The sequence below is a fragment of the Urocitellus parryii genome, chromosome 4 (genome assembly GCF_045843805.1).
Source record: "Urocitellus parryii isolate mUroPar1 chromosome 4, mUroPar1.hap1, whole genome shotgun sequence".
NCBI classification, from domain to species: domain Eukaryota; kingdom Metazoa; phylum Chordata; class Mammalia; order Rodentia; family Sciuridae; genus Urocitellus; species Urocitellus parryii.
The window spans coordinates 177,755,121-177,779,150 of record NC_135534.1 but is presented as its reverse complement, the minus strand read 5'-3'; the positions used below and the strand labels follow the sequence as shown (position 1 = coordinate 177,779,150).

Here is a 24,030-nt window from a genome sequence, read left to right as displayed (position 1 = left end):
ATTTTTGACCAGTAATCCCAAATTCATCCAAAGCCAAAATAATAGCCAAATAATCATCTAAACTAGAAGGTAGATTTTTTTTCTTCAGAAGTTTTTTTTAAGATAGATAATAATTCCCACCAATGACTAGCTCCTTGAATTGTAGGCACTTTCCAATTTTTAATGGCTTCTTTATCTGGAAAGGGGTTGGTTATGTGCATAAATTCCACTTATTCTCCAGTGCTTTAGCCTCTTTAAACTCAGACAATTTTTACTAAAATGAGCAGTAAATACATATTTGACATTAGGAATGAAACCTGATACTAAATTGATTCTGATATCCTTCAACACTTTAGACAAATATTCATGGATGGGTTTAGTGTTATGGAAAATAAGCCTGGTCCACACACTTGGTTAACCAATCTTTGGAGAATGACTTAAGGGTTTCTCAATTCAAAGGGAAAAAAACTAATGAAACATTATTTAGAGTTAAAAATATATAGATTTATATAATCTAATACACATATTATATATAAAAATATAACCTAAAACAAATGTGAATTTTTCCAGCTTAAACTCTTTTTAAAAATATTTTTAATTATAGGTGGACACATATTTGTATGTGGTGCTGGGGATCAAACCCAGTGCCTCATGGATGGTAGGTGAGCACTCTACCTCTGAACCATAGTCCCAACCTTAAACTCTTTTGTTTAAAAGTTTTCATACAAATGGAAACTTGCTTTCCCAGGCACCCTATTGTGACTGCCATCTCTCCCACTTAGAATGTGTCATCTCTTTTTAATTGTTTAGTAATGGGCTTAGGAAAGAGACCCTACTGCTCTCGACTCCAAGAGTCTTTGAACAGAGGAGCTGTTCTATGTATGGCAAAGTGATGTTGCTGAGCTCTGAAGCATCTGACAAGTGTCACGTGTTCATCTCCTGTCTCCCCTAGACAGAAAGGCTGCCTCCTGGTTTTCACAAATGGTCACATAAGTTAACATGGCTTTTAGTATTTCCTTGGTATGATAATCAGCTCCTAACCATTTTAGATGGGTCTCTGACGAGGAGGGGCTTTTTTTCTTTTTTTGGTACTTGGGATCTAACCCAGGGCACTCTACATCCTCAGCCTTTTTTTATTTTTTTATTTTAAGAAAAGGTCTCACTAAGTTGTTGAAGGTCTTGCTAAGTGGCTGAGGATGGCCTCGAACTTGCAATCCTCCTATCTCAGCCTACCAAGTTGCTGGGATTACAGGAGTGTGCCACAGGTCCCAGCCCTGAAAAGGAGGCTTTCACAGCTTCTAGTTCCTCAAGTCCCCTTGATTTCCTCCTTCACTGACTCAGGTGAGACTGAGGATCATAATCACGCCCTTCTCCTTCATGTTTTACTCTGTTTTGTAGCTCTACATCTTTTCTCTGGCTTTGGATTCACCCAAACAATCATGACCTGTAATTCCACATCCAATGCATATACTACGTATGGATTCCCATGCCCACCTTCCAGCAGAAGAGAGAGGTAACATAAAAGATGAACTGCATATGCCATGGAAACAAGCCACCTCCTATGGTAATCATCAGAAGGTTCAATATCAAATATGCCTTAAGCTTGCGGTCCCCACAAATACATTATATTCAGCTTAATCTCTGCCGCCTCAGGAATCTCATACCTGTCTGGACTTCTGTTAAGTTTCAAGAAGCTGCTTTAGATTTCATAGATGTGAGGCCTAAGGACTTAAAACATTAATTTCTTCAGGAATCTATTTGTTCAAACAAACAAAAGTCTTCATCCTACATGCCTAGAAACTTTCTTCTCCTTAACTCTAAAAGGTCTTCGCTTCTCTCTTTATAGTTTACTGTGCTGCAAACTTGAAGCTCTTGAAGCCAAACTCCTTTGAGTCTCGGAAGGCTCACCTGCTAATTCTGCAGCATGGGCTTCCAAGGTGAGCTTACCGTCTCCATGGAATTAGAATTTTCTTTGGGATTCTATAACAGAATTTTTATCAACCAACTAAATCAAGAAGCACAGTTTGGTTTCCACGGAGTAGACATTTTTTGTTGAAGCTTTAAACTATATTCGAAATTTAATTTATATGGTCACCACTCAGAAAACTGAGTGCAATAAAATCACATTTACCTGAAGACCTGCTTTTCAGCACTCTAGGTACTGGCAATGGTTACGAATTCAAAAATCAAATAACACAAACAACCCCCTCAAAATCAAGCCAATTTGATGTCAGTAATGAATAAAAGACCCCCTGGTACCAGCAATAAAGAAAACCTGGAAGAATCATCGACCAGAGCCTTGTACCTTATGATTAGCCAATTTACAGAAAGGGTGATTGTTTGATGGACTCCTTAACAGGTAGCTTTTGTGCTCAATCTGAGAAGTACTGGGAAAGTTGAGGATTAAGAAAGAGATGAGGTCTCCAATGGCATCACTGGGTCACAAGGAAGGCAAACTGATAAGTACATATTCAAAGCATGTAAAGACAGTGGCGGGGGATGGTAATCCTGTGTCATAGGAAAATAGCAGCTACATCATTCAACTTGATGTTTCATGCCACCTACATTCACATCCACCTCTGCAGCACTGAGGCTGGAGTTGATAAACCCAAGATAGCCTTGGCTTAATTTTTCAGTTAATTCTGTTTAAGACTGCGTAAGAGATTGTGACACGTTCCACAGATTTAATCAAGGGTGAATGTAAAAAGTTCCTGTTGTAACCCTGATTGTTTACAAACCATCTACCCAGGGAAACTTTCACCACCATCTTGAATGAGTAATTTTAGAGACTCTATATATTTTGAGGACAATGCTCTCTCATTCCCATGCCTTCACCTAAGAAAGAATTTTCACTGATGCACTCCTCTTCAGACACACAGTGTGACCATTTATATTAGAATGAACTTCAAACCATTTTCCTTCACATGGCCCAAGGTAAGGCCACTTGCTTGCATGTTCCTTCAGGAAGATGATGGAATCCTCTGATTAAGCAAGTACAGAGCTTTCTGGGCTGATCCGTGCTGGTACCTGATCCCTGCTGGTTCACTGTGCACTGGAGGCCTACCCTGGTCTTGTTACCTCTGGTGAGGGTGGGGACAGGAGAGGAATCTGTTCCCTACAATGACAGAAACACTTGTCTTGAACTATCAGTTCCTCGAGTTCATTTCATCCACTCCTCCGTATTTATTTTCAATTTAAACTTAATCTTTTTTCTTTAGCTTCTGTTTTCACTGAGATGATATCCTCTGTAAGACTTGCTGGGCACGTCTCTATTCATTTTGGTTTTGGTCTGCTGTAAGCTAGGCTGCCTCTCAAAAGCAGCTACCTTTATTAAATACCTTCTGTTTATGATGCTGCTTTCTATATTTTATCTTTTTAATTCTCACAACCACCCTATGACATGGGTAGAACTACTCACACTTTAGAGTAGACTGGGGCTGTGAGAAGATGGTTGGTATGCTGAAAGTGGTACAGCTAAAAAATGGTAAGGGGCAAATCTAAAGGCCCACATTCTTTGTACTCAATGCCTTATGGGTAGTTTCTGCTTCGAATTCTAGAGTAACAACACCAACTTCTCTGATTTTGTCACAGTGCTATTTCACCTTTCTCCTATTCAGATGTTCACTGAAACACAATTTAAACATCAACCCAATAACACGTTCATTAACTATTTCTTTTTATTGGTAAAAATTTGGAAAAGAAATCAGATTGCATCTTAAAAATATGTGGCTATACTTCCAAGTCCTCAGTTTATCTTCCACCACTGCTTCTGCTGGCACTGTTGGGGACTGTGAGGAGACCACCACTGCTTGACTTATGTTTCACTTTCTTAGGAATCTGAGTTGTTTCCTATCAATCTAGAAAGATTCAGTTTTTTGTTTTTTTTTTTTTAAAGGCAATTCATTCTGCATGGGCTGAAAGGTGCTTTATTATCTTATACAAATGATTATCACAGTTAAACTTTAGACAGATTCCTAAATATACAAAATATAAAAATATCCCTATGTGAGTGACAGACCTGCTGTTGTTTCCTTTGATGTTTAATACGTTGCTATACGGATGGAATTGGAATTTTTAAGAATCTGAGGAGTACTAAACATCTTATAACTAGTGACATCAAATGGATAAAAAATGATACATAACAAAAGTAAATAGTAAAATCATATTAAAACCTCTTCATAGTAGCTACTAATAATTAATTAGGCATCTTCCCCCTTCATAACATTTTGTGTTCTATAATTTTATGCTGCTATTCACAAAATATCATGTTGTATGATTAAGGCCTGGTGTGCCATGGGCCCAACCTAGAACCCTCCTGGGGCAGTCTGGCAGCTGCCTCTCAGCAGGTCTTAGAGCTACGGCAGGAGCTCTTCTTAGCTGGGCCCCTCAGCTCTCCATAAGACAGGTGGCTATAGGAAAGGAGAAATTTCTCTCTCCACCCAGGTTTCAGAGAATTTTGACCAAATCTCTAGTAGTCAACAGTCATAGTTTCTTTAAGAATTTTATTAGAAACCAAAGTCAGTCAGAGGCCAGGATCCTGGGTGACTTCAGGGCAGGAATTGCTCATTTCTACCAAATGATGACTCTAACGAAACAAGTTGGCCTCTGCCTGCTTGTCAGTTTTTTTTTGGGGGGGGGGGGGTACTGGGGATTTAACCCAGGGGGGCTTAACTCCTGAGCCATACCCCCAGCATTTTTTATATTTTATTTAGAGACAGGATCTTACTGAATTGCTTAGGGCCTCGCTAAGTTGCTGATGCTGGCTTTGAACTTGCGATCCTCCTGCCTCAGCTTCCCGAGCAGCTGGGACACTCTCTTCTTGAACTTCCTTCAGCTTGTTGAAAACTCCAGGGCTCTGGCACAAGCTATTTCTTTTGTCTGGGATCTTCTTCCCTAGTTTACTCCAATTGTCAGGCTTTAGTTTACCAGGCCCGCCCACTCCCAGCAGACTAAGTAAGTCCTGTTTACACATTCCCTCCACACTCTCCTCTTCTCCCTAACAACAACTATATGCTTATCATTATTTGCTTAGTGCTTCTGTTCCCCACCAGACAGAAAGTTTCCTAAGGGCAAGGACCATGTCTGTCTTGTTTTCTGTTTTCTCCCTAGCATTCAGGTCAGTGGTGGCATTTATAAACACCAGCCTAACACAACAGTTAAGAACCTAATTAACAAGACCACAGCTCTGAAACAGCCAGGAGGTGTGGCTGTCCTTCCCCCAGGATCCAATGGGAACACTTGGATTTCAGTTTTCTTGGTCTGTAGCCTTATGGCCTTGGGAGCTCTGTGCTTCCAAGACAGCTTTTACACAATGCCCTCTTCCCTCCCAAGTTGCCTAGGACACCATAAAACTGGTTCAACGTCGTTAATGACTCTATATTCTCTTTAGCTTTAAAAATGCTCAGTACATATTTTTCTGAGAGATCCAAAAGGTTAAGAACAACAGATTAAAAGCATATTTCTGCCTGCAGCAAATGTCATCCAGTATCCTTAGAATGCTGCTTATGCATGAAAGAAAAAATTCAGAGCTGCTATCTGGCCCCTAAAGTGATGCTGCCCACTCTGACATTCAAAGGGAAATACCTGCATGTGGTCATTTTTGGGTGGTTAAACTATGGGAGATTTTAAAATTTCTTTATAATTTTAATTTTCAATCTTCTTTTCTTTTTACAAAGAATGTTTTATATGATTGAAAGCAATACTTTTCTTTCTTTTTTTTTTTTTAAAGAAATACACTGTAATTGGGTTTCTTCTTCAGTTTATGACAAGCCACACAGACAGTCACCCATTACCAAGTTTCTTCTTATCCTGTTTTCTGCACTGCCTTTGAGACTGTCTGGCTTTGCTTACAGAATAACATTGGCCCTAGCCATGCTCTCAATGTTTCTGCTTTTCAGAAAGGAGAAAGCAAGTTAGGAGAAGGGGTAAATAACCATGATGCAACTGTTTAAAGCTCTTTCAAAAGAACCATGGTAAAACCGCTCAAAACTACTTAACAGTAGGCTGCCAAAAAATATTCATTAAAAAAAAAACAGTTCTGAAAAATCTCAGTAGACATCACTGTGACTGGCAGTTTGGAGTATCCTAGACACAGTGCTCACAAAAAAAAAAAAAAAAAAAATCACTGTCACCTCACAACTACTAGTGGTTCCATATAAAACCTACCAAAGTTTAGCTAGACATAGCATATAGAGAGGAAAGGTATACTGTACTTCTGTTTCATGGTTCACCCTGACTTGGTAGAAAATAATCATGCAAGAAAGATTAATTCAAGTGATGAAAGAAGCAAAAATTTGTTGTTTTAGATTGAAATGCAGGAGGAAACTGTACATTTTAGGTCTCACCCTTGAGGTAGGTACTCCCCTCAACTCCAGTGCCAGTCAGAGATGTTCTGGGACTCTGTGGGCAGGCGGAGTAGCAAGGATGAAAATATCCCCCAGAAGTCACAAATTAAGCTACACAAATACTAGTAATTGTTATGGAGAATAAAATAACTAGAAACACCAAGAAGTGGGCGTGGGGGTGCACATACATGTCTAAAAGTTAAATACTTGTATTTAAGAAACGTGTTGTCTCTATCTCTTGTTGAACTTTCTAATAAACTATTCTGATCCATTATCTTATCATAAACTCCCAAGTATGAATAGGTATGGAAACTCATAAGTCATTTTCCATTTAAAATTTTTACTCTGAATTTGTAAAAATTTGTAAAAAATTTAAATATTATATAATTTCCAAATAAAAAATAAGGTATTATATACATAATTAACCAAAATAACCAAAATTTGTTCAGCTTAAAGTCTTTAAAAATGCTCAAAAACAAGAACATAAAAGTTGAGGTTAATAAAAATTATTACCAATAAGTTATTAAATTGGCAAAGTTTTTGGTGTTCAATGGTAGCATTTCAATAATACAAAATGGTATATGGTACATATTATCAAACATTAAATGGACTTTGAAAATAACTTAAAACCAAATATGTAACAGCAGCAAATATAACACACAGTGACCTCAACCTTGACACACTTCTCACATAAATAAGAATGGACGTCTGCTAATCTTGGAGATCAAGATTAACAAGGTAACATATGTGCAGCGCATCATGCTCCTTGGATACAAGGTGGGATGACCAGAATTCATGTTGGAAAGCTGGGAGGGAGGACATCAGAAGGGAGGAATAAGGAAAAACGTACCGTGCAAATATGAGGCCAGTGTTCAAACAGTTGTAAAATTCCTTGATTAAGGTCTTCTTTATATAACTCTTTGTAAAAATGTGGAAGCTTAGATATCCAAATGCCATTGTTATGCTTGTTTAGTATTTCCTTTATGCGGTTTTGAACCTCATCCATTTTATAAGTGTAAGAGGCAGGAGGCGTGACATTTGGTTTTTCAACAGTCTGATTAAAATTATCTTTAAATTAAAAAAATGATAGAATTAACCAAAATGCTTAACAGTTTAGATTATCCCCATTACCTAGCATTTATGCCTCCAGGCTTTGCTTTCCAGTGGGCTTGTGGGGGTCAAGAATCTTAGATGGGGTAAGGATTAAGCACAGTAGCACCATGACAACCTCATTCTACCATCCCTGAAATAACAGGTGGGGTCAAGAGATACCCAATGGGGGATGTTAGACCCTCCGTTTTGCAAGGATGCTTTATAGTTCACTTTAAACATAAGGACAAACTTGGAAGGTAAATAATAATACAATTTATTATTTAACCAACTGTCTTCCTTCCTGCAACTATGTAAGATAAAATTTTAGAACATAGGTATATACGCGATGCTGAATTTAAAACTATATTTCACAAAGCCTAAGAATTATGCCTTAATAGTAAGCTCAAAGAAGGATTTACAGAAGATAAAAAGTTGCCCTGATTTTAAGATTATAATCTTCTCCTTTACCAATGAAAACAACTGCACAAAACACCAAGGTTCAAAAACAGATCCAGCTACAACAATCAAACTAGCTGCAATTTATAAAAATGAATACAGATTTGAACTCATAGATAAGAAATATCCGAATTGTTTTTATTTCCTTAGTATTCATCTTTCATAAGTTTGTATTTATAAAGTTGTGGCTAGCTTTCTTACTCACGTTTATTTAAATCTCAGAATGCCTGACTTGACATCTTAAGGCAAAGAAATCTGAGAGTTCACTATAGTTGACAGCTCTGATATTTTAAGAACTATAAAATTTGTTCTAAACCTCTTCAAAATTCTACTGGGACACTGATTATTAAAAATTACCATCTATGTGCAAAATAGATTCATATTTTAATCAAACAGTATTTCCGCTAGGATCCAGTAATTTTTATTTTGTTTTAAATTGGCTAATAGATACACAAAGACCAGTATTGGGACACTAGCCTCTGAAGATGCCAGGAAGCCAAAGCGGGAGCTGATCCTTGAAGATGCTTAGAAATGGACTCTGCTCTTCCCATCAGAGGCCATTAAGACCCAGACTGAAATGGCATGGAAAACAAAGTTTCAGGATGTCCTTATATATTTCTTATTAGCAATGTAGCTAATTAATTAGGTTCTTTTCAAACAATAAAGGACTGGGAAGAAGAAAACAACCAGCTTCTAATAAACTGGCCAGACTCTCCTTAATAACAGCTGACCCTGAAAATACACCTGCTCTGTGGGGCTACTGGAATCACCTGTACCTGTTGGTAAACAAATGAAGAAGTAACCCTAGGCTGCCGGTGGGTAGGAGAGGAGGTTGTATTTACTTGTATCCATTTCAATCTGATGGGTGACCTGCAATCCTCCTGAAACAAGTCCTCTTATTTCCACAGAATAAGCTTATACTAATTTAAGACTCTAAAAGAGACTATGACTTTACTGAGTGGCCATGGTTTAGAAAAATACATTTGTAAAAATAATCCAAATAAACAAAAATCAAATTGTTCAATTTCCATAAAACACTGGAGATGTGTTCTTGGGAAGAAAAAGAATTTCAACTCAGTACCAATCAGACTGAAAGCAGAAAATCATGTAAAAATCACATTGATGCTTCTTACAATATATAAGCACAGATTCCAAAAATACTATAATCCTTATTGTTGAAGAAGACAAGAAGACAAATGGATGAATTTGTGACTTGGATGATTTTATTATGTGTCCTATTGTTTTCTTAACAGCACTTCTGGATTTTATATGCTAAAGAATTAATTATACTCACATTTAGATGCTTAGTGGTCATTACACACAGTTTACAGTGCCAACTTTTAAGCAGCAGAAAAACCTGAAATTCTTTTATGAGTTTAAATCCCACATTTGTGTACTTTAAATCTGGATCAGGGGATTTCCTGTGAGGTCTCAGACAGCAAAGTCTTGGGGCCTGACCCCTAATGAGGGAGAGGGTGAGGAGGGGCACAAGTGCCTCTGGAGACGACACATGGACAAGGTCTGGTATGAGGAAGGCCTGAAGTCAAGTGTTAACATCCTTGGAAGTATTATTTTATCTTAAGATCACCTGAATTCATGATTTAAAAGATTCAGAAAAAAGGGGAAGAGGCATATTCCAAGTAGGGGAAGGTGAGAACAAGTGTTAAAAGCCACCATCAGATACTCTTCTTGGGGCCCAGAGGCTCCAGAAGCCAATATATACTGCAAAGATGTTTGGAAAACATACCACTCACTTCCTTAGTACAGGTTCTTGAGGGATGCATCTGAAAAGGTGGTGGAAAGGATGCCTTTGGGCTAAACCTAAGGTGTGAAAGAATACCAAGTTTTAAACACTTAAAATCTCCACAAATAGCAAAACAAGTCATTAACACACTCCAAAATGGGGAAAAAATGAAAAGTGGAATCTAGCTTCATCTTTCATATTTTACATTTAACTCAAGAAAACCAAGTTAAAAGCTAAATTTAAACTAGGCCTTTGACAACCTCTTTTGAGAACATGGTAGTTAAGAGTTCCAGATTATCAACTTTAAAGGACTGGTAAAACAGAATAAAACTATACAAATAATATTCTAGAATATGACCAGAAAATGAAGGACTTCTACTTCAAAATACATTATAAAGTTAAAACATTTAAAATAACTGGACAGATAAATAAGACAATAGAATACTACAAACATTGAATTTATATTTTCTCTTAGCACATGATAAAAGTGGAATTTCAAAGTAGACAATGGAAGGATTGTTCAAATAACTATTTGAAAAAAAAAAGAAACAGATCCCTACTTGATACACTTTACCAAAATAATTTTATATGAATTGAATATACATTTTCCAAATATGAGGACAAAGAAATCCCCACACAAATTCCATTTTTGTTCATGTCTCCTTCCCCCACTAGACACTAAGAATTTAAATTATTTATGGTACATACAAAACACACTGGACATTGGAAGAATGATTGAATGACTCAATCAATGAGTGCATTTTGCTCAGCAATACCCATATTTCCCAATTTTGAACAGTATGGAGGACTCTAAAAATTCAGTTCTTTGGAGAACATATTTGGGTATTAATACATGTAAGTAAATAATAGAAGATTCCAAAAATATATAGTACTCTTTACAACAACTTTTTTAAAAAAAATTAATTCTTCTTAAACATTCTAACATCTAGGGGGAAGGTTCCTGGGAAATTATCTTTTACCTGAGATGGGAATTCTCCAACACTGATTTAAAGGGATAGAATACAATATATTTATTGTGAAAAGGCAAAAATTTTCAAACTAAAAGGATGGAAGGATGGGATGTTGATTCATCTATATCAGGGGCAGAATCTTTTTCTGTGAAGGATACTACAGTAGCTATTTTAGGCTTTACAGACTATCCAGGCTCTGCACAACCACTGGACCATGCCCCTGTGCTGCACAAGCAGCCACATGCCATATGTAAAGAAGACATGGGCACGCTTCTATAAAACTGCATGTACAAACACAGGCAGATGTCCTGAACTGTGCACTGCAGTTTGCTGACCTCTGAGCTGCCTCAAACCACAAAATTTAGAGCCATAAAGAAACTTTGAGATCATCTAATTTCACGTTTTCATTGGACAAATGAGAAACCACAAATCCAAAAGATGAAATAATTTATTTTATCAGGCTAGCGAGTGACAAAACCCAAACTAAGGCTTCTAGGTTATCTTGTTAATGTCCTGCATGGACACCTGGGGAAACTGCTTAATAATGGGGATGATTATTGGAGCAAAGTGGAGCATGTAAAGTTGTTCAGAATTACTTAAAACCTACAAAATTATTTATAATGAAAGGTTTTCAGAAAAAGGTAAGTTATACTGAAACAGCATTTTAGAACAATTTGTGAGAGCTTTTAAAATGAATTTTACAAGGAGATTACCCCCAGTGCATAGAAAACACAGAACACAGATACATTCAAAGAACGGCAGGCAGCCAGGAAAAGTGGATTCATTTCTCTACATGTGAATTTATATTATATAAGACAGAAAGTCTTTCTTAATCTGAGCATATTTTTAACACTTTTTGATCCTAGGTTCATCAAACTTCTCCTTTCAGTCAGATAAAGTTCAAATACCTGCTGTTGGACATGGTCACATGCCTCTGCACTGGAATGTCTTTGAATACTTCATTTCCAAGAGTCGTGTGCATCTGATAAGGTGGCATTTCAACATCAGATTTAACTCCAAGGGCATTTCCTTTGTCTCTTAACAGTGTTGGATTAGGTTTTTTGCTGATACAAAAATCCGAAGCAAATCCTGGTTGTCTGAGGGTTGCTTTTGGTTTTCCTGTGAAGTTAGTTATACATAATGGAATCCATCAGTTTTTCAAACCCTACTTTCATCATGCCATTCCACTGGCCAGAGGTTTTCTGTGGATCCCTATTCTCAGAACAGTCTGTAAGAACATGAGGAGGGGCCCCTGGAGGGTTATGGAGTAGAAATAGAGGATTAGAAGTACTCAGGTCAGCCTCTTCATTCACCCTCGAGCCACCACGTTGGCACTTCTGTGGCAGCCGCCTCACATTCTCGTAACTACAGCATGGTCCTTCCATCTCTTCTCCACCAATCCAAACTCTACCCACTGCTTGAGTCTGGGCTCTTCTCCCCTTCGCCACAAAGTCCTGCACTGCCATTCTTACTCACAGTGAAGGCTGCCTGGTCCAAAATGCTCATTCTGGCATTTAGTCATCTATTCTTTCATATTATTGTTCAACTATTTATTGAGAACTTAGTTTTAGAACTGAATGTGGTAAACACAGGCTGCACTATCTAGGACAGTTTTTCATAGTATATAATTCATGTTTTTCTGAAAATAGAGGTCTTGTACCAAAGACATAATTTGCTAAATAAGACATTAAATCATAGGTTCTTGGTTTATCCACATTCTGAATGAGGCTTTCCCTCAAATAACCCAAAGGAATAAAACTACACCTTGCCAATACAGTTAGTAATTGATTGACTTCCTAAGTCATGCTCATCCTGTTCACTTAATCATTTCAAATGGAAATCCCAGCTCCTGACGTACAGATGTTAACAAGTACAGGTGGTTATCAAGAATATAAGCAATATTTCCAAAATTCTTTTTGACAAAATATTCATAGAAAGGCTTAAATGTTTTTAACCATAAAAAAGTCCTACCTTCTAGAAAAAATGGCAGGGCTTTCTTCACTCTCATCTGACAGTTAACTTGCCTCCCAGTTTTCCTTTTAGAACTTCTCTGACGAGCCACAAGCTGAGCAATCCTTGCAGTTTCTGTGCAGGCCACGGCATAGCAGGTAATCTATTCAACAGGGGCAGAGTGAAAAGAAACAGTTCTTAGGAGTGAGTGCTGCCTTGGGGCTAATTTGTAAAAGTGGGTCTCACTGAGTCTACCAGTCCCAATTCAACTTCATGCAAAAACTCATCTCTCTCTCCTTGATAATAACAGCACAAAATATATTTTCTACAAAAAGATTCAAGCCTAGACTAGTACAATGAATATTCTTTCTTCAAATTCAAACAAGTATTTATTAGACATCTACAATATAGTAGGTACTATGGGATTAATAACTGAACTAAAAGAAACCTACGATCTACATTTATTATCTCATACAATCCATGAGGATATGCTCTGTCCCCATTTTACAAGCAGAAGTTCAGGAAAGTTAAACCACCTTCCAAGTTATATAGAAGGCATAATTTTTGATTCCAAAGTGTGTTCTTGTAACTAGTATATGGCATCACTTCTCTCAAGACCATTAAATCCTAGCCTTGCCCCTGCAACAAAGTAGCTGGGTGATTTTGAATAAATTTCAGCATTCTCATCTGTAAACAAGGATAGTATAAACCAGGGTTCTCAAACTGTATTCAATGGAGCCACAGAATTCCAAGGTTTCAGGGGCTGCCACTGTGAGTGCAAAACGGGACAAATACAGTCCCTGGACTCTCCACAACTGCTTAAAATATAGAGGCTCAGCTTCTGATCTTTTGTTTAAAAAACTGAGAGCCAACTGTTATGGTGCACGCTTGTAATCCCAGAGACTTGGGAGGCTAAGGCAGGAGAATCACGAGTTCAAAGTCAGCCTCAGCAAAAAGAGAGGTGCTAAACAACTCAGTGAGACCCTCTATCTAAATTTAAAATAGAGGACACAGAGCTCAATCCACAAAATTACAACTACCTTATATTAGACAAAGGTGCTAAAAGCATGCAATGGAGAAAGGATAGCATCTTCAACAAATGGTGCTGGGAGAACTGGAAATCCATATGCAACAAAATGAAACTGAATCCCTTTCTCTCACCATGCACAAAAGTTAACTCAAAATGGATCAAGGAGCTAGGAATCAAACCAGAGACTCTGCGTCTAATAGAAGAAAAAGTTGGCCCTAATCTCCATCTTGTGGGGTGGGGCTCCAAATTCCTTAATAGGAATTTGCACAAGAGTTAAAATCAAGAATCAACAAATGGGATGGATTCAAACTAAAAAGTTTTTTCTCAGCAAGAGAAATAATAAGTGAGGTAAATAGGGAGCCTACATCCTGGGAACAAATTTTTACCCCTCACACTTCAGATAGAGCTCTAATCTCCAGAGTATACAAAGAACTCAAAAAATTAAACAAGAAAACAAATAACTCAATCAACAAGTGGGCCAAGGATCTGAACAGACACTTCTCAAGAGGAGGATATACAATCAATCAACAAATACACAAAAAAAATGCTCACCATCTCTAGCAATCAGAGAAATACAAATTAAGGCCACTCTAAGATACCATCTCACTCCAGTAAGAATAGCAGCCATTATGAAGACAAACAACAACAAGTGCTGGCGAGGATGTGGGGAAAAAGGTACACTTGTACATTGCTGGTGGGACTGCAAAGTGGTACAGCCAATTTGGAAAGCAGTATGGAGATTCCTTAGAAAGCTGGGTATGGAACCACCATTTGACCCAGCTATTCCCCTTCTCAGACTATACCCAAAAGACCTAAAAAGAGCATACTACAAGGACACAGCTACATCAATGTTCATAGCAGCACAATTCACAATAGCTAGACTGTGGAACCAACCTAGATGCCCTTCAAAGATGAATGGATTAAAAAGGTGGCATTTATACACAATGGAATATTACTCAGCACTAAAAAATAACAAAATCATAGCATTTGCAGGGAAATGGATGGCATTAAAGCAGATTATGCTAAGTGAAGTTAGCCAATCCCTAAAAAACAAATGCCAAATGTCTTCTTTGATATAAGGGGGGTGAATCAAAACAGAGTAGGGAGGAAGAGCATGAGAAGAAGATTACCACTAAACAGGGACAAGAGGTGGGAGGGAATGGGAGGGAGAAGGGGAATTGCACGGAAGATGGAAGGAGAGCCTCATTGTTATACAAAATTACATATAAGATGGTGTGAGGGGGAAGGAAAAAAAAAGAGAAATGTGTCACAGTAGATTGGGCAGAGAGAGGTGATGGGAGGGGAGGGGAGGGGGGATAGGAATGGCAGCAGAATACAACAGAAACTAGTATGGCTGTATGTATAAATGTGGCTGTATAACCAATGTGATCCTGCAATCTGTACACATGGAAAGATAAGAATTCATACCCCATTTGAATCAAATATATGATATGTCAAGATCAAAAAAAAAAGTGATCCATGTGCACAGAACACCCTCATTTAATGTAATCACTGTTCTCTCCATCATGTGAGGATGGAATTATTTTCTCTATTTGTTTTCAAAAACTTAGTTGTTTAGGGCTACTTGGTATCTCCCAATGTCACATTGTTAGATTGCCTCATGTCAAATATTCAACAAACTTATAACACAAATGTCACTTCTAATTTGGTTACAATATGTAAAATTTTATACCCACATTAAAAAATGTAAAAATGCCAAAAAAAGAAAAAATGGAAAAAAAGGAATTGTAAAATAGAAAACTTTATATATATAATAACAGCAATAATCCGTACCTATAAAAAAATCACTTTAAATATAAATGGATTAATGTAAATGTATTCAATTATCTGACCAAAGGAAAAAAATACAAAATAGGGCTAGGGATGTGGCTCAGTGGTTGAGTGACCCTGGGTTCAATGCTCAGCACCAAAACAACAGCAATAATAATAAAAAAATTTGGTACGATATATAGGATATCAGAGAAAATATTTGAAGCATGGAGACTTTAGATGATCTCTAAAGACCCATTTAGTTTATAAGGCTTGGACTCTTGAGTTGAAATCAACAACAGGAAAATAAATGAAACTTTATACCACAGCCAAAACATGTTCTTACTCTTTAGTCTAATATTTTTATTCCTGAGACTATATTACAAGAACATAATTCAAAAGAAAAAATTCTATCTACTCCAATATGTGCAATGAGAGATATTTTAATAGTCAAGTACTAGAAACATTTGAAATGTCTAAAACGGGGTTCCAAAGAGTTAAGTAAATTATAGTACAGTAACTATATGAAGCATGATGAATTTATTAATTAATCCTGACACATGATCATTCATTCATGTATTCAACACATATTACATATCAACTATGAGAAGCAAAAAAATCCAGTCCTTCATTATCAAGGACATAGGAAGGAAAAAGAGAAAGGCAAAGAATATAAATAGAAAACATTGTGTCACGTGTTGTAATGATATAAGGTGTAAGTCTACAGAAAGGACTTAAAGAAGCCAAAGTACATTTTATTATTAATATATAACCAAGTTATATTTTCTCTTATAAAAGTTACTATAGATAAACTTCCCCTCTGAAGGCTCTCCTAATCCTGGTTCCCTCTTCCTCCACACTCTGCCTCTCACCCACCCCCCAAAAGAAGTACCAATGTGTAAGTTTGTGTGAGAACCATACTAGCCTTGTTCTGTATATTTATGTATGTAGAAATGTACCCAGCAAATGACAAGAGATAAAGGTGTTTTTATTTGTCTTTTGGGTGGTGTCTGTCCACATCTATCATACTGTACAAAGGGCAAGAAGTGACATTATTACGCTGGGGATGAGTATTTGTCTTTTGGGTGGTGTCTGTCCACATCTATCATACTGTACAAAGGGCAAGAAGTGACATTATTGGGCTAGGAATGAGGCCCAAGCTGTAACGTGCTCGCCTGGCAAGTGCGGGGCGCTGGGTTCGAACCTCAGTACCACATAAAAATAAAATAAAAAGATATTGTGTCCGCCAAAAACTGAAAAATAAATGTTAAAAAGTTCTCTCTCTCTCTCTCTCTCTCTCTCTCTCCTCTCTCTTTTAAAAAAAAGTGACATTATTGAGACAGAGTGAAAATGCAGACTTATCTGCTGTTGCCACATAGTCCATACTACACATAATTTTCTTCTGGAAAAGTGGAAGGATTTAAAGTGGGAAAATAAAATGATTGTAATAAAGTAAAGGAAAGAATGAGCTGGACAGGGAAGGGACAGTCAGGGAGAATGGCGGGGAGGCCCCTGTAATATAAAGTGATGAGTGATCAACTAGGTCCAGATAGCAGGTATCACTGTGAGGCCAAAGGATGAGAACTTACAACTATCAACTGCCTATTAATGTTGAAAGACGGGGAAAAACCCTGCCTATGAGATGTGGCAAAGGTCATCAGTGACCTTGACAAAAACAGCTGCAACAGGTTTGTAATGGGCAGATGTTATGTTTAGGTAGTTAAAGGCCCCAGCACAGCTATTTATTTAAATGTTGAAACTGGGTAAACTTTTTTTTTTTTGGTGTTGTTAAAATTCCATTTCTACAATGAAAGGAGGTGTTAAACAATACACAGAACCCATGCTGCATCTGGACACTGATCTCTTCATCATTACTGCCCTTAGCCAGTACTTTTCATTTTGACTTCTGTTAGGAATGGGATTGGAAGTGCTGGGAAGGTCATTCATTACAAATTGGTTGGATTCTTCTAACATGCACAATTGCTTTCTTACCTCTCCAGATCTACTGGTCTCTATCCTGACAACTGCTGGCACACTTCTCAGATAGGCTTCCAGAGTAGGGTAACCTAGCTGTTTGAAGGGGATCCAGTCTCCAGTCAAGGAGCGGTACTCTCCTTGGAGTCGGGGTAATGCGATCCCGTTCTTATGAGACTGCAAAACAGCTCGTAGCATCTTTGAAACCAGATCTGCCTCCAGCATCTTCACCTACAAAGAACACAATAGCAGGTTACTGTATTAGGCTTCTTAGTCTGTGAATTCAAATAGATTTCAGAGCTCAACCTTGTTAGAGTATACCATAAATCAGTAATGAGTACTTTTTGTATGATTATGATGGAAAGCTCGGCCCACCTGAGAACACAGGGCAGGCAGAAAGAACAAAGGATCCTGGGAGCATATACTGCAGGGAACATTCCCAGAAGGAAGGAGGCCCAAATGGAGTCCTGACAGGTAGGAAGGAATCAGCCAGGCCAGAAGGAAAAGGCTGGGCTGTGAAGAACAACATACAAAAGACCAAGAAAAAGGGACCAGAGAGAAAAAAGTAAAAGAGGAAGTCATGTAGATAAAAGGAGGAATCCCGTAGATACAGGGGGAAATAAGTTAAGAAGAATGGCATGCTCAAAAGTGTCATGAACAGGGCTGGGGTTGTGGTTCAGTGGTGGAGCGCTTGCCTAGCATGCGTGAGGCCCTGGGTTTGATCCTCAGGACCACATAAAGATAAATAAACAAAGGTACTGTGTCCATCTACAAGTAAAAAATATATTTTTAAAATGTGTCATGAACAGAATAGGAGTTGAGCAAAAAATAAATAAATAAAATAAAAAGTGAATTTGGATACCTAGGAAATAAAGTGTGGATCTTGGCAAGGAATTTTATTTGACAGTAGCAGACATTTTTTAAGGTTTACCACTTATGTTTTCTTTGCAAGATTACATCTTGCAGAGAAAAATAGAATGAAGATATATTCAGAGAATAAAGTACAAGTAGCCAGGAAAAATGGCTCAGCAGCTTACCCTCTTACTAAGGAAAAGAGGAAGGCAAGCCTTGTTAATTTTCCTTCTACAGTGGGTACAACAGAACTTTCTGTGATGAGGAAACACCTTGCATCTGTGCTGTATAAGGTAGCCCTAGGCATGTGGTTCTCAGCACCTCAATTAGATGACTAAGGAGGTAAAATTTTCATTTAATTTAAATGTGGCTAGTGGCTACTGTATTGAATAGCATAGAATTCCAGGCCAGCAGATTTTTTTCTCTTTCTCTGGCTTAGAAAACAAAGGAAGAACAGCATATAATTCTATGGATTTCCTCATTTGTCCATTTAAAAAAGGAAACAAAATATCAGCTCATTTTGGAGGGGGGTTCTCAATTAGAAATATGATATTTAAATGATAGCAAGGCTTATAGAGCAAATGGAAATCCAAGCATTCATTATGTATGGAAGTAAAAACTCTTTTTAAATTGTCACCAACAGCAGTCTAGGAAAGTCCTATACTAGGTTTATATTCATATTCTTTCCATAGAGAAATAGATGCACAGATTTTACATATATTTGAAATCACATATATACATACAAATCTTTAGGCTAATTTATTAAAGTAAATTTTTTATGTGTTTGAATGTTGAAAATGATATATATATATCCATGTAATTATCACCACAATCAAAGTTATTTCCATCACCAAAAATGTTCCCTCATGTGGGGTACATAATATATATGAGCAAAATGTACAACAATGGTAAAACAAAACAGGAGAGAGGGGAATAGGAATAATGCCCTTGGAAGGTTCTTAAACTACCCATGAAGAAGTATATTATTTGAATAAAGACTGTGGCAAGGATATATGCATTATAAATCCTATGGCAACCACTAAACAAAAATTTTAAAAGAGGTACAACTAATAAGCCAGTAGGGAAGAGAAAATAGAAATTAAACAATACTCATTCCCATCTACTCAGGAGGCTGAGGCAAGAGGATCACAAATTTGAGGTCAAACTGAGCATCTCAGTAAGAACCTGCCTCAAAATAAAAACGGCTGGGGATGTAAATTGGTAGTAGGCAATTCCCTAGCATGCATAAGGGTCTAGGTTTGATTCCAAATACTGAAAAACAAAAACAAAACAAAAAGGGTAAGAAAACCCCCATAAAACTCATAAATAAAAATAAAACAATACTCAAAAGCAGGCAGAAGTTTTAAAAAATAGATATATGTAAGGAAAAGCAACAACAAAAGACGGGGAAAATAGGAAACATCTAGAAAAGTGGTACATTCAACACTATCCATACCAATATTTACATTAAATGTAAATGACTGAAATAGCCCAATAAAAAGGCAGAGACTGGCAGACTGGACATAAAAGTAAGACATACCTATATACCTTCAAAAAACCTATTTAAAAAATAAGTATATAGGTTAAAAGTAAACATGGAGAAAAAGATGTTCCAGGCAAATGTTGACTATATTAATAGCAGAATAAAGAGCATTACCAGTGATTAAAAAAGGCACATTACACAACAACAACTAAGAATCCTAAGCGCAGCTGCACCATACAACAGAGCTTCAAAACACACAAACATGAAAGATTAAATAATAAGTTCACAACCATGGTAGGTCACTTCAAAAGCCTTCCTTAGTGATTCAGTGATTCAGCAGACAAGTCAGTAAGGATGCAGGAGAGCTGAACAACACTTTCAACTCAACTGACCTAACTGATATCAATAGAACACCCTCCTCCAACAATAGGAGATTATATATGCATTTCAAGAGCATCAAAATGGAATGGAATAGCCACCAAAACAGAATATATTTTGGCACTTAAAACAATATTTATTTGATTTAAAATAATTAAAATTATACAAAGAATATTTTGTGACCCAAACAAAATTAAATTAGTTATCAGTAATAGATAAATGGACAAATCTCATGTATTTGCAAATCTAACAACATGTAGTTCTAATAACCAATGGTCAAAGAGGAAGGCTCCTCACTTATCTGAAAAAGACAGTTTTAAACAAATGAAAACATTATATATAACAACATTATATATATATAGTTTATATATATATAAACTAGATACAATTAAATTATTATTTAAAGGGAGATTTATAGCATTACACATTTTGTTATAAGAAGAAGAAAGGTGCCAGATCAATAGCCAAATATACTTTGAGGGGAAAAAAAGAACAAATTATATCAAAAACATGCATAAGAGATGAAAACAGAAATCAATACTGAAATGATAAAATAGATCAGAAGTGAAATTTTAAAATAGGAAAAAAATAATAAAACCAAAACTAATTCTTTGAAAGCATTAATAAAACTGATGAACTCCTAGGAAGATGAATTAAGGGGAAAAGAAGAGAGGGCATCAATTACTACTAGTGGGACTGAAAGGGGGGTCATTAAAACAGATCCTACAGATATTAAAAAGGGAATATTATGACAAGTTATGCCAATAAATTTGGTAACAAGTGAAATGGATAAATTCACTGAAAAACACAACTTTCAAAGAACACTGAAGAAGAAATAGATAATATGAGTATCCCATATCCACTAGACAAATTGAATTTATATTCAAAAAGATCTTCACACAAGGAAAACTTAAATCCCGGATGGATATGCTGGCAAATCACCATTTATGAAGAATCAATACCACTCTTAAACACACTCTTCCAGAAATGAGAGTGAGGGGAACATTTCTGAACTTACTCTATGAGGTTAGCATTATGCTTATACTAAAACCAAAGACACTACAAGAAAAGCAGAGACCAATATTCCTCATGAATATGAATACAAAAATTCCTAACAAAACATTAGCAAATCAAATCTAAAAATAAGTAAAAGGGTTAACAGTTACGATTTATTCTATAATGAAAAGTTGGCTCAATATTCATGAGTCAATCAATGTAATTTACTACATCCACAGACTAAAGGAGATTAAAGCATATGAAGTATATTATTTCAATAAAGACTGTGACAAGGATATATGCATTATAAATCCTATGGCAACCACTAAATAAAAATTTTAAAAGAGGTATTTCAGTATTGGGGATCAAACCTAGACCCCAATATCATATTAATTGGTGAAAAAATATATTTCACAAAATTAAAAATTGATTTACAATGAGAAATTCACAGAAAATAAGAATAAAAGGAAACACTCTTAACCTGATAATTATAATTTGTGGAAAATTCCACAACTAATATAATATGTAACAATGAAATAGTCAAGCTTTCTTTGAGAATAGGGCAAGAAATGTCCATGGTCACCTATCTTAGACAATGCCTTAAAGCTGATTTTAAAACTTACTATAAATTTATATTAATCAAAATAGTGTGATATTGTCAAAAGGACAATCACAGATCAATAGAACAGAATACATAATCCAGGAATAGATTATTATTTAGAATACATATAACCCATATATGTCAACTGATTTTTAGCAAAGGTGCTAAGGAAATTCAATGGAGAAAACTCAATGAATAGTGCTAGTATAATTAGTCATCCATATGCAAAAAATGAACCTCATAACATGCATAAAAATTGACTTAAAAATAATTTAGCCAAGCATAGTGGCGCATGCCTGTAATCCTAGTGACTCTGGAGCCTGAGGCAAAAGTACTACAAGTTCAAGGCCAGCATCAGCAACTTAGGGAGACACTATCTCAGAAAAAAAGAAAAAGATTTGGGGATGGGGCTTAGTGGTGAAGTGCCTCAAAGTACAATTCCCAGTACCAAAATATAATAAAATCACTTAGACCAGAAATGAAAAGTCTAATACTGTAAAACTTCTAGGGAAAAAAAAGAACACAAGAATCAATTTTGTGACCCTGGGTCAGACAAAGATTTTTTCAGAACTGCGGAAGAAAAGAACTGACAAAATGAAGCTCAACAAAATTTCAAATTTCTGCTGTTAAGAAAATGAAGACAAGCCACAGACTGAGAGAAAATATTTTCATAACACATCTGGCAAAGGGCTAGAAACCAGCACATATAAACAACCCTCAAAACTCGACAATAAAACAAAAAGCCCAATTAAAAATGTGAAAGATCTGAATACATAACTTACTAAAGTACAGAGGCAGATGTCAAAACAACAAAAACAAAAACATGAAAAGATGCCCAGCAGCATTAACCATTAGGGTAATACAAATTAAATCCACGATGAAGTAATAGAAGTATCATTTACAAGTAAGTCACTTTATATAGTTACACATATATTAGAATAGTTTAGTAAACAACTGAAAATATAAAGTGCTGATGACAGTGCAGAATAACTGGAATTTGGATACATTTCTGGTGAATGTGTAAAATAGTACATTGAAAAATAGTTTGGCAGTTTGATCTAGCAATCCTACTCCTAGGTAACTGCCTAAGAGAAAGGATTATTCGTGTCCCCCAAAACCTATGCATGGCCTGGGATTGTGGCTCAGTGGTAGAACATTTGCCTAGCATGTGCAGGGGCCCTGGGTTCGATTCTCAGCACCACATAAAAACAAATGAATGGAATAAAGGTACTGTGTCCAAATACAACTAAAAAATAAATATTAAGAAAAAAACATGTGCATGAATGTTTGTAACAACTTTATTTATGGGGGGAAAAATCTCTGCCAAATGCATCTCATTGATCAATGGAAATCCCATTATTAAAACATAATAGAACCCCCAATATGAGGAAGATTTGGAAAGAGAGGCCTCACACCTCACTTCATCTTAAGAGCTAATCAGAGGCTTGTCTTACAGGTGGCTCTGTAAGAAAGTCTACTCCTTTCACCTTCAGAACAGTTTTTCATCGCTGTTCCTGAAATGCCCTCTCTAGCTTTCTTATTTCTGCTCTGAACCAGGGGCCGGCAAGAATTTTTCCCAGAGTATTAATTTGGGAGTTAGTGAAGGCCACATATCCACACTTGTGACCAGTCTGACTGTCACAAAGCACAGTCAAAGCTGGGAAACTGTGTCCAATGCTTCATTAATCTTTTCCTTTCTGAATATATTTCCTTTTTTTTAGGCCACAGACTCAAGACACAGTGAATATCCTATGGCCCCCAGCTAATTGTCCTATCTTTTTGCCTCAAGGTTCTTGGGATAAGTTTCATGGAGACATAAGGAATACACTTACAAGTGAGTATCTAAGAAATTAAATAACATGCTAATCTGCGCGGTACAATTATTTTTCCCTTCCCACCCTATCCAACCTCATGTTGGCCTATCTTGGCTTCTGGGGAATTTTTTAAAAATTAGATTCCCTGACTTAACACTGGAAAGGCTTATGCCACACGCATTCTTCCCATTCTCACACTCCCTTTAAGGCACTTATTATCAGAGTTCAAGTCCATATTTTAATACTTCTTTTAATAGTTAAGTTGCTGACAAATAGGTAATATATTTTGATTTGGTTTTGAGGTAGAAACAGGGGACTGCAGAGGTTTGTGCCTGTGCCTCCTTTTGCTTCTGTGCCCCAAGTTTAACACTACTGTGAAACAAGCTCCTTCATCCAAGCCTCAGTTTCCTTATCTATAAGATGGGGGGCAATCAGTATTAGTGGTTCTCACACCTCTTCTCTCATTACTAAATGACACAATGAAGATGAACAGGCTAATATCCATACTCACCATCTCCATGGTCTTGGTCCTCACCAACATCTCTTGCCTGGCTTAGGGAATCTGCCTCCTAGCTAGCCTCTGCTTCCACTTTGCC

At 36.7% G+C, this 24,030-nt stretch overlaps 1 protein-coding gene across 2 annotated transcripts in view; it reads right to left on the bottom strand.

Annotated features, from left to right (window-relative positions):
• Nucleotides 1-24,030, bottom strand: part of Tdrd7 (tudor domain containing 7) — a 67,167-nt gene that overhangs the window by 36,669 nt on the left and 6,468 nt on the right. The window contains exons 2-6 of one of the 2 annotated variants that reach the window (XM_026379699.2): nt 17,329-17,541; nt 12,558-12,699; nt 11,495-11,705; nt 9,619-9,692; nt 7,174-7,391 (exon numbers count right to left, since the gene is read on the bottom strand). In XM_026379699.2, the coding sequence (XP_026235484.2) occupies nt 7,174-7,391; nt 9,619-9,692; nt 11,495-11,705; nt 12,558-12,699; nt 17,329-17,535 (852 nt within the window). In that variant the 5' untranslated portion in view covers nt 17,536-17,541. The remainder of the gene's footprint in view (nt 1-7,173; nt 7,392-9,618; nt 9,693-11,494; nt 11,706-12,557; nt 12,700-17,328; nt 17,542-24,030) is intronic. The other variant, XM_026379700.2, reaches the window with a different exon arrangement.